The 10,876-nt window shown below is 54.9% G+C and overlaps 4 protein-coding genes across 4 annotated transcripts; all 4 read left to right on the top strand.

The window, feature by feature from the left end:
• Positions 1-910: 910 nt before the first annotated feature.
• TRAVEDRAFT_47254 (uncharacterized protein) lies at positions 911-2,721 on the top strand (the record flags this gene model as incomplete). Its single annotated transcript, XM_008039329.1, has 12 exons — positions 911-957; positions 1,010-1,040; positions 1,120-1,266; positions 1,319-1,342; positions 1,398-1,443; positions 1,510-1,607; positions 1,665-1,753; positions 1,811-1,834; positions 2,066-2,089; positions 2,144-2,192; positions 2,248-2,297; positions 2,355-2,721. The coding sequence occupies 12 exons, from the start codon at positions 911-913 to the stop codon at positions 2,719-2,721; spliced, it is 996 nt and encodes a 331-aa protein (XP_008037520.1).
• An 847-nt stretch (positions 2,722-3,568) lies between these two features.
• TRAVEDRAFT_47253 (uncharacterized protein) lies at positions 3,569-3,862 on the top strand (the record flags this gene model as incomplete). The annotated part of the gene is made up of 3 exons (XM_008039328.1): positions 3,569-3,621; positions 3,688-3,722; positions 3,780-3,862. 3 exons carry the CDS (start codon positions 3,569-3,571, stop codon positions 3,860-3,862), a joined length of 171 nt encoding a protein of 56 aa, XP_008037519.1.
• Positions 3,863-4,101: 239 nt separating this feature from the next.
• Positions 4,102-5,637, top strand: TRAVEDRAFT_71811 (uncharacterized protein). The gene is made up of 9 exons (XM_008039876.1): positions 4,102-4,121; positions 4,179-4,276; positions 4,342-4,432; positions 4,546-4,692; positions 4,754-4,769; positions 4,826-4,874; positions 4,939-4,988; positions 5,052-5,342; positions 5,446-5,637. The coding sequence occupies exons 2-8, from the start codon at positions 4,190-4,192 to the stop codon at positions 5,338-5,340; spliced, it is 729 nt and encodes a 242-aa protein (XP_008038067.1). The 5' UTR covers positions 4,102-4,121; positions 4,179-4,189; the 3' UTR covers positions 5,341-5,342; positions 5,446-5,637.
• Positions 5,638-6,216: 579 nt separating this feature from the next.
• TRAVEDRAFT_47251 (uncharacterized protein) lies at positions 6,217-10,604 on the top strand (the record flags this gene model as incomplete). The annotated part of the gene is made up of 20 exons (XM_008039327.1): positions 6,217-6,275; positions 6,340-6,374; positions 6,437-6,590; positions 6,720-6,781; positions 6,857-6,954; positions 7,021-7,109; positions 7,520-7,565; positions 7,622-7,671; positions 7,744-7,984; positions 8,037-8,115; positions 8,990-9,153; positions 9,292-9,337; positions 9,409-9,506; positions 9,559-9,650; positions 9,712-9,734; positions 9,768-9,905; positions 9,987-10,002; positions 10,059-10,107; positions 10,172-10,221; positions 10,283-10,604. The coding sequence occupies 20 exons, from the start codon at positions 6,217-6,219 to the stop codon at positions 10,602-10,604; spliced, it is 1,911 nt and encodes a 636-aa protein (XP_008037518.1).
• Positions 10,605-10,876: the final 272 nt, after the last annotated feature.

Genomic DNA, 10,876 nt, shown 5'->3' with positions numbered 1-10,876 from the left:
TCTCTCTCTTCGTCGTCATCTAGACTCGGTTTGGTCCTCACAAGCTCTGTGCTCTTTTAGGTGCTCATGTATCGGTGCTCTTCGGCCTGTTAGCGGGCGGTTATATCCGACACATATACGACGACGGACTCGGATACAGATTGTTCTCCTTTTGTACTCGGGTTACGAGACCCGCCCTCGTACCTGCTGAGTGAGTGATAAGAATCGTGAGTGAAGAGCTCGACAAGAACGATGTGTCGGTGCGGAACCGGAGCATGGCGTTCTGGCCTGACGCAGCATTGCGATCGCATTCTCGAGGTAGCGTTCTGTCATCTCTGCCAACACACAACAGATGGGTACTCACCTCTATCGCCGCCGCAGACGGTCGGTTTTTAGAACTCGCAGCTATCCTCTTCCCCTCCCTGTCGTCTCGGTCAGGCGGGTCATATCCGTCGCCCCCGGGTCTCAGTGGCAGCGCCTCCCTCGTATGCTCGCGGCGAACTCGCATGCGGTCACCTACTCGCATTAACTGGACAGAAGGCTGCGTGAAGGTTAGTCGGACTATTCTCGCTCCTCACATCTCCGCGTTGCGAAGCTCATGGATTCTTGCCGCGCAAGACCGTAATGCCATATAAGTTCACCTACGCCACCCAGGCGCCTCCCTCGACTCCCATCCAATTTAAGCACTCTTGGACGCCTTCGCATTACGAAGCCCCCGCAGGCGTTCGATCGCCCCGTGCGTCACGATAGATGCGTGATGCTCGCATGCTGTGGTCGCAAAATATCGACCGAAGCTCACTTAGGTTCATTCTGCAAGAGGCAGAAGCGGATAGGAGACGTCTGTGGTATTGTTAGAGCGGCTTCAAGCTGCTCATAAGCTGCAGGCGTCCACCAATGCAGATACCGCTACGTCGTACTACACCCGCTCACCATGTCCACTCCAGACCCCAACGCCTTCATACCCTTGCTCGCGCCCCTGTAAGCATCGTGACCTTGCCATTTGAACCCGCACTTACTATATCCCCTGCAGCTTCATGGTCGTTCGGGCCGAAGTAGGCGTTGTAGGCAAGTAGCACACGCTTCAGGTCGTCACAGTTCCTCTCCTGACCCTACGCGCTCATAGCCCTACTCGCGTACGAGTATGTTATCACCTTCGATCAAGAGCTGGCACTTTTCTGGCGACGCAAGAAGACTGGCGCGACCTGGCTGTTCCTCGCCAATCGTTACCTCGCGTTGCTCTGCTACGCAGTTCTCGGCGCTGCCACATACGCACCTATGTCCGATCCTGTAAGCATCTCAGATTCGTGCCTAGCACCATTCGCTCATCGTACACCTTCAGAGGTACGTTGCACGCTCAGTGCAGGTATCATAGACACATCCAATAACATAGCTGCCGAACTAGCTGCCGAACGTTGCAGATTTTCCAATATTCCGTCACCGCCATCGAGTACCTACCATTCGCCTGTAAGTGTCATTAACCACGCTGTCGGGTGACTTAGCATGCGACTCTGAAGTCTTGCACCATTTCAGTGTTCTCCGGGCTGCGGGCTCTCGCTCTGAGCGGAATGAACTGGTCACTCACTATCTGGATAATCATCCTTGCTTCTAGCCCTTTCTTCGGCTCCATCGTGAGTCCCTCCTGTACTTACCTACGTACGTGGTACTGACAGGTAGTATGTTATCAGTGGCAGCTTGCCTCTGGCGTCTCCGGCGCGAACCAGCCACCGTTTGGCTGCGGGGCAGAATTCAACGGGACGCCTCGGCAGCAATTTATGTAAGTATTCCCAGCTCCTCTTTGGCCGCAGTATCATCCGACTGACGAGCCTTTCAGCCGTGAGCGCACGCGTCTGCTAGGGTCAGTGACTCCAGCGTTCAAACGTTGTCTCTACCACAGGCTCTACGGTGCAGTGTGTGTGTACCATCGCCGCGGATATCATCGTCATCATCGTGACGTGGTGGTATTCTATCCGAACCCATGGGCTGTCTGTATTGCGCGGCGGGACACGTTCATATCTAACAGACATCCTGTCTATCAACGGTACGTTCAAGGCACGGTATCAGCGCACTAAATGTCGCTACTAATCAGGTATCTAGGAACTATGTACTTCTTGTAGGTCTCATGTCCCCGTAACGTGTTTGTTACCAGACTGACCGCGGTATACAGGCTCTTCACGGTCATAAACACCATCCAGTTGGCTTTCGCCATTGTCTCGGTACGCCGCTTGTCGTTCCGCGCTTATCCCTCACCGATACAATGTTTTCCTATAGTACTTTTTCGCGCTGGAGACCATCGGGATCGTCTCCGCCTTCACGGCCCCGTATGCCTCTTGTGTTGCTCAGTCTCCTGAGTGATTGCTGAACCTTGCTCTCCCTAGCTTGCAAGCCATCATGACGTGCCGCTTCTTGATTGCGTTGCAGTCGGCCGATCGGCGCGTCGTGGGCGGCGGGTCGACCTCCGGCGTCAATACGGATGGGCAGGACACCGGCGCAGACGGCGGATACACACTCCGCTTTGCGTCTCGCATCGTCGGCTCCATCAGCAGGGACCTCGGCAGGAGCTATCTTGGTACCGCGGACGAGTTCGATGAGAATGAGCTTGCAGTCGATGAAGAGGACATACCCGACCTAGTCCCTGACAGTCCGGCTCAAGGCCACACGGACTCTGCGGGCGACCACGGCTCAGCGTGCTCGAAGGAGGAGAAACATCCCTCGTCGTCTCAAGGTGAAGGTTTGGAGGTGTAAGGCAAGTTCGGTAGCCTGAGATTGGCTTTGTATTCGTAGCACGCGTCCTTGGTGTTTGTACTATCATTTTGATGTACTTGGTATGTATGAGTGGGCGACCGCGTACCCTCCCGAATTTGTCAAATTTTGGATTTGAGCCGAGCGCGCGGCCGTCGGCGCTTAGCATGACGATGCGAATCAGGCACCCAACCGTCGCTTGCGTTCGTACCACCATGCATGTACCGCTCTCACTCAATCTCAGTACTCCTTCCTTCTCCCTCTGCTGGCCGACGTTCTCCCTGTGCAGTGTACAACATAGCATGCCTCCCGTACGGGGATCGACGCGCCGCGTACGTCATACCAAGAACGCGCTGAAATGCAGAGGCGCTGCGGTATGATGCGGAAAACACGACTAGTCCGCTCTCGGACCCGGTGAAGGATCGGCCGCCGATTGACCGGGACCGGGGATCTGTCGTCTCTAGATCCCCTCGCGCCCGACGTCGCTCTGACTTTCAAATGTTCCGCGTATACTGGTACGTGCACGGACGAGATGGTCACCCAAGTTCAACAGGACGTCGTCTCTCGCTCGCCAATTGCATGGTCACCATGTACGTGGTTGCATCTTTTGGAGGGCGAGCACCGTTTGGTGTAGTCCTGGACAAGGTATAGCAGGTTAGCTGGGACCTTCGAGTCGAAAGCGATGTAGTTTATGCGCTAGCTACAGCGCCCTACTACTCTCAGGCACAGATCCGCGCCCGCATTGCCGCCCCTCCGGGGCTCCAAACCTTGATAGGGCTAGGTATATATCCCCCAGGACAAATACTGCGACCACCGTTGCGCACTTCGCCCTCCGAGTGCCTCGCTTGAGATGTCCAGTGCGCCAGACAGTTCCGCAGAGATCATCCATGTCATCTCTTCTGTGTACGTCCCACACTTCTTTCTCTCATTCGCATTGCTCGTCCTGACGCTTCGGTTTGCTCTCTGTAGCATCACACAAAGTCGCATCTCGATAGCGGCAGCGAGTGCGTATTCGCTCGAACCCAAAATATGCCTCAATATTACGCTGACGCTCCGCTAAGTCGTGTTCGCGTACGAATATGTCATCACGTTCGACCAAGAGGTCTCTCTATTCTGGATGCGCAAGAAGACTGGCGCGACATGACTCTTCCTGCTCATCCGCTATATGGCGCTGGTCAGCGTGTGCATCCTCAACACGGCGACATATATTCCGATGTCTGACGAGGTGCGAAATATGTCAATCAACTTGTTGTTGGCTGACTGTTGACGTCTCTCGTCGTCTAGAGGTACGACTTGATCTCGAAGGAGCCCGCTTCATCGTGCTGATTGAGGAACACGCAGCTGCCTATGGCTCAACAAAATCCAAGCCCCCATCCAGATCGCCGAGTACCTTCCCTGGGCCCGTACGTCCACAGTTTGTATCCTTCCTTACGACGCGACCTCTCGCTGAACTCGTGTAGTATTCTCCGGAATGCGTGCGTTAGCCCTAAGCGGCATGAACTGGATGTTCGCGACCATCGTCTTCACCCTTGCCGTCGTCCCGTTCGCCGCGAACGTCGTGAGTGCTTCCGCCCAGCCAGTTGTCAATTCGGGGTGATTATGTTTTGATGTCATGAACTTTAGTGGATCATCTCACTCGGAGTGCTTGGGTCGAACTTCCCTATAGTCGGCTGCGGCGGGGGAAGCAATGCCACGAAGCGCGACACGTTGATGTGAGTGCTCTATCCAGTTCCTTGACGCTCATGCAACATACTGAGAATCGAAAACAGTGGCATGTCTTCTCAACCCAACCCAAGAGATTTTGGAGAACTTACAACTCGCTTTCAGGGAATCCCCTCTCGCGCTCGTGCGCGATCGCCGCCGACATCCTCGTCATAGCGGCCACTTGGAGATACGCGCTTAAAGGAGGAGTGTTCCGCCGCGATATGCGCGGTGTGACGCCGTCCCGCCTCGCGAACGTCTTGCTGTACAACGGTGTGTCCCGTTTCGCTCCTACACTTCTCGGTCTCATCCCAGCTGTGCGGTCATCCGAAAGGGACTATATACTTTCTGTTAGTCGCTCGCGTCATCGGGCATAGTGCTTACTCTGACGATTGACGACACACAGGGCGCTCATCGCCTTGAACGTCACCCACCTCACCTTGACGCTACTTTCCGTAAGCACCGGCAGCGCCCTACGCGGGTTGCGTCGGTGTCCGCGCTAACTCTTCGCTCTCGCAGATCGTCCAGCTCGATAACCCCGTCAGCGAAGTGTCTATCTTCACCGACCCGTAAGCATGCCTCTCCATATTGCCTCTACATCGCGCCTCTCACAGTAGTCAACGCATCTCCAGGCTCACTGCGATCCTCATCGGCCGCTACCTGATGGCCCTACAATCCGCGAACCAGCAAGTCCTCGGCCACACATCCACCTCGTCGCAGTCCGGAGAGGACGTTGACGCCGACGGCTCGGACACGCTCCGATTCGCGCCGCGCATCATCGGGTCCATCGGAGCGACACTCACGATACGGGACGAGGAGGATGCCCTTGAGTGGCAGCACGCAGACGAAGAGGTTGGAGACGAAGGGAAGGTTTACGATGGGGGCGTGCACGAAGGTTCCGAGACCGGGGTCGCGCTATGATGGTGAGTTCGGTTTTCGCTCCTCGTTTCCACACGGCGAGGCCGGGACGCCATTCCGGACCGACTGATGTTGTACAACCTTGTTTCCGTTTTTCTGAACTCAAAGCTCGCCTGTGATCTCCCATCGACGCTGCGCTACCGGCGATTGACTTCGAGCGCCACTGATACACATATCGCCGAGAAGTGCTGCAGCGCCCCAAGGCGCCCCGGCTACCTCTATTGTACACCACTCACACATTCCTGCGTCGCTGCGTCTAGAAAACCCCGGATCCGACGACAGGACATTACTGTATATCCGCCTACTTATGTCCGTATGTTCTGACTTTAGGAACACATACTCGCACAAGTTTGTTAGCAAGCGAACTGTGGGCTCTAAGTTTGACATCACCGCCGCCAGCATCTAGGGTTTCGGTTTAGCTTACAGCTGGCTGCGGCGCCGACACGTTTCCCAGTTCCGCTATCATCGTTGCATCATCGAATCAACTTCTTGAACTTTCACCACCAGCAGCCCGCGCCGAGTGCTGAGCGTTCACTTCAGGTGAGTGTCCCAGTCGCTTACCGCATTCCAGCAGTCACAGTAGTACTGACTACAATGCCAGCGGGATATCGCTATATCGTGGTACTTCGTTTCAGTCGTGACGCCAGTAGCGCGACCATGATATCGTGTTCCAGGTCACCAGGAATAATCCCTCTCCGTTGCCTTCTGAAGGTTAATTGCGGCGCGTATAGAAGGTGGCGCACTCTTCGGTTGCAGTACTACGCCCGGTTCTTGTCGCCACCGGAGCGACCATCGGGCCCGCACTGGCGACCTCACTGTATATCACCACCATGAGCAAGGATATGCTTCGTTCGCCCCCTCATTCGATCCTGAATCGTCATGTCTGACAGTCAAGCAAGCTCTGAGGTCGCTGAGGCATCAGCATACATTTCCTCACTGTAACCTGGCCTCTCTACCTCCGTGTCGTATACGTTCGTTGCTAACAAGATCTTTCCCCCTCAGAATTACCGAAAGTCGAATCGGACTAGCGATCGCAGGTGAGTGGCACCCGATCCTTGGCGCTATGGCATACGGGACGACTGAGTCCACTTTACGGCAGCCTTGGTCCTGTACGAGTACATCATCACATTCGGCGATGAGGTGAACTTGTTCTGGATGCGAAAGAAGACCGGCGCATCCTGGCTATTCTTCATCGTCCGCTACCTCGCTATGTTGTTCTACGTCTTTCTCACCGCCGTGGCTTACGCACCGATGTCCGAAAAGGCAAATGCCATCTAACATCGTATCATGTTCAGAACTCACCGACGTGATGTTGCAGTGGTGCTTCGTTAACCTCTCGACCTGCAATACTGGCAGACAGCACTTACCTGCTCCTCGTTTAGCTGCGACCTTTTCCAGAAGGTGAACCTTACTCTCGACGTCGTTCAATATCTCTTTTGGGCAGGTTAGCTCTTTACTATTGCATATTTCCCCCTGAAGTATGCGCCTCGTACTCACGCGACACCCTCGGATCTTGCAGCGTTCTCGGGTCTGCGTGCGCTCGCGCTGACCGGGATGAACTGGTGGGTCGGTTCGAGCGCCTTCCTCTTCGCCTGCTGCATGTTTGGAATGTGCGTTGTAAGTGACCCAAGCTATTAGGTCTCGTGCGGTGGAATCAACGCCTAACGCGCACTTAAATTCTAGTGGGAGTTGTGTCTTGGCGTCTCCGGGTCCAACCTGCCCATCTTAGGGTGTGACGGCGGTCCAAATGTGACGAATGAACAGGGCCTCATGTGAGTGTTTTCCTCCCCGTTTACACGATCATGCGTCGCCGCGACTGAACACTGCGCATCACAGAAGTGCATATTTTTCTCCGCCAAGTACGTACGTCACTCACGAGTGCTTGTCGGAACAGTTGTGGTGGTATCGCGTTCCTGCGTTATCATCGCAGACATTATCGTCATTGTAGTCACCTGGCGATACTCGGTCAAGAACGGCATTAGTGTCGGCGCGCCAATCCGCGGGGTCATGTCCTCGCAACTGGCTTACGTCTTACTTGTCAACGGCGAGTCGAGACGATCGCGCATGTTGCCGATGCATGCTGAAACTGTACATAGGAACAGTGTACTTCCTGTGAGATGAACCACTACGGATTTCTACAAACTTTGTCTTACATACTCTACTCACTCCCGGCCCCTTGCAGTGTCCTCTCTGTGCTAAACACCATCCAAGTTCTACCATTCATCCCCGTGAGTGTGCTGCGACCTGCGGCCGTAACCGTAATGATACTGATGGGCCTACGCAGGCTTTCTCCGCGCTCGACCAGGTTATCGGCTATTTTGTCGTCGTAGACCCGTAAGTGGACATATACGATATCTGAATTTTCGCTACGCTCGGGCTCACCTGCGACGCATGCGGCACCGACAGATTGACCGCCATTCTGATCTGCCGCCTCATGCTCTCCCTGCAGTCCGCTCACCAACGCGCCCTCGACGGAGGTACTGCCGAACTCAGTACCCCGCTGGGTCAGACTGCGACGCTTCGATTCGCGTCGGCCGTCGTAGGGTCCATCGCGGAGCCAGCACAGGGCGTCATGACGAGCGCCGACGCGGTGTCGCTCAACACCTTCCGGGACGGGGATTGGGCTCGTGGAGAGCATGACGCCCCGGTAGCCTTTGAAGGAATGCAACAAGATCAGGCTTACGATGGGGGCCGGGCAGGAAGTATGGGTCACGAAGCTGCAGTCTGACGCGAAGGGAGCTAGTCCGAAGACCCCGAATCCGGTGTTGCGTCCTGACTGTAAGTATCTTCTCTGTCAGTTTCTGTCAGAGGGAGCCGGGCCGTTGTGCACAGGCCTACTGATGCTGTTCAAAATCTTTCCAGGTTCTTTGAACCACGCCTCGCCTGCCATCTTGTGCTGGCGCTTTGCTACCGGCGGTTGACTTAGGGTGCAGCTGATACAGGTGTTGCCGTGGACTGCTTATGGCTTCCGGCTCCTCACAGCTACATACTATATAGTCAACTGATGGCAACATAGCATTGGCATCTTCTAGGTCTTCAACGGCGACAAGTCCGCCATATTTCTGGTCGCTCAGCTTATGCTCGGGTGCATTGCCCTCGATAGGAATTAACCTTATGTGTCTCCCTGCGGCCTCCGTGCGCTATTTTCGCGCGCGATTCTCTAGCAAGCTCCTTGATCGGGGCCTCTCAATCACCGCCTGACGCTGGACACGCGCCGCTATAGGCGTCCTCACCAGACAAACTGGATGCATCACGTCAAGAAGTCTCCGAACTCGGAGCCCTGAGGCCCTAGGACGCAAACCTTCAAGTTGGAGATAGCGCTATCATGGCTGTGTATGTGCACAAGGTTTGCGCACGCGATATATAATGACATCCCTTCGACGTATCGCCATCGACGGCCCCGTTTCTCGCCTCGTAAATGTCTGACCCTTTCGGTTCCGAGGCAGCACAGCTCATTTCTGCGTATACATCAGCGTACGTCAATATCTCGCCACATTTGCGATTCCAGGGGGTGCCAGGCTGACATTTGTTTCGTTTCTTTTCGCTGTGACGAAGTATTCGAACATGCTGGCTTCAGATTGGAGTCGTAGGTGGGTAGCTCGTTAAAACATGACGTGATAGCGCTCGCTCGTACTTACGCCTCCTCGCGAAGCTCTGCTCGCATATGAATATGTCATCACCTTTGACCAGGAAGTCACTCTGTTCTGGAAGCGCAAGAAGACAGGAGCCACCGTCTTGTTCCTCGCAATTCGATACTTAACACTGTTGAGCTACGATTTCTTGGGCACTGCCACATTCGCTCCCATGTCCGATCAGGTACGCTCTTGCAGTCTTCGTCAACTTCGCCGGGCATCTATTGACGTTTCAATATCCATGTATAGAGGTATTATCTACGCTATAGAGCACTGCAGTACTGCGCAAACTGAATACTGCCACAGCTGTAGCACGGCCCAGAAGGTGCAATTTGTCGTGAGTCTCTGCCAGTACCCTTTCTGGGCCGGTAAGCTCGAGCTCGTTGTGCTATGACTGTGGCGCGTTTTAATACGACCCACTGTGCACCTCAACCCTTAGCCTTCTCCGGTCTACGTGCACTCGCGTTGAGCCGCCTGAATTGGCCGTTAGCCGTGGTAGTGTTTGTTCTGGCGCTCGCGCCTTTGGGCATGAATCTGGTGCGTACGCCCAAAATTTGGGGCACACATGATGAGCTGATAGGGCCTTCAGTGGCCCATGATTCTTAACCAGATATCCGGGACGAACATCCCCATTCTTGGCTGCGGAGCTGACGGAAGCCTGACGACCCGGCAGGCCTTAATGTAGGTCTATTCATTAATCAAGGGCTCGCGTTCGCACCCGCTGACGACTTAATCTTACTAGCGGTATATCCGCTCATTGCATCAGTTAGTTAGACGACATTGATCTTCTCGTTGTAGGTGTTATCGTGTCGCGCGCGTCTCTCATCGTGGCGGACATGCTCGTGGTCATCGTGACATGGATGTCATGGCGAAAGGGAATGAGCCACGCCGTGGCAGGAATGGTCCCGACGCTGTCGAATATCCTGATGTACAACGGTCAGTCCCATTTCGTCGACGTCCCCGAGTAATTTATCAGAGTAAACATGATGCTCATTTACATGTTTATATCCCACATAGGAACCATATATTTTCTGTGAGTACTTCATTCATAAGACTTTCTATGACGCTTGTTCACGATTTCCCTCGAAGGGTGGTCGTCATCTGCAACGCCGTCCACCTCACTCTGACCGTCATTTCCGTAAGCTCCGCATCCCCGGCTAGGATGTCGGGTATTGTTACTTATCCCAACCTACCTCTCCTAGATCACGACTCCGCTCACCCAAGTAAGCGAGGCGACGGCGCTGACAGATCCGTGAGCGGACACACTTTCAGTTCACTATATCCTCGTGCCTACTAACCGCTGCCACCTCCAGCCTCACGGCGATCCTCATCTGCCGCTTCCTGCTCGCCCTCCAGCACGCGAACCGGGCGACGGTCGACGGGAACACAGTGAGCGCGTCATACTTCGGCGGAGAAGACGCTGGCGGCCAGGACACGCTCCGGTTCGCGTCGGTCGTCATCGGCTCGATCGGCGAATCACTCGATGGGACGGACCGAGAGTCTCTAGAGGACGACGATGCACTCGAGGGCGATAGAGAACTCCCGGGGTCGGAGGAGACGATCGAAAAAGACACACCTTCGGAAATCGAGATGTCGATGCCAGACACCTTGGGCGGTTCGGAAGAGCGGGCGTGACGCGCCCGAGTTGACGCACGCGTAGTTGGGTGCGCTCCGAGTCGGAGGCCGCACGATCTTCTATACTTAGTGGCAAAGCTGTAGAAAGAGCGCGTACAGCACCTTGTTGTACTATATCGGAACCGAGCTCCAGATGAGCAAAAGCACTGTCGCCGATGAACAGTATATTCCCAATTCCGTTCCCCAGTCCGACGGGATCTCATACTGATATTTCTATTCCTTCACGAACACCTCCGAAGGACCCACCCGCTTGCCTTCACCTTTTCGGGATA

Source organism: Trametes versicolor (assembly GCF_000271585.1).
Source record: "Trametes versicolor FP-101664 SS1 unplaced genomic scaffold TRAVEscaffold_5, whole genome shotgun sequence".
NCBI classification, from domain to species: domain Eukaryota; kingdom Fungi; phylum Basidiomycota; class Agaricomycetes; order Polyporales; family Polyporaceae; genus Trametes; species Trametes versicolor.
This window is presented reverse-complemented; position numbering and strand designations above follow the sequence as displayed.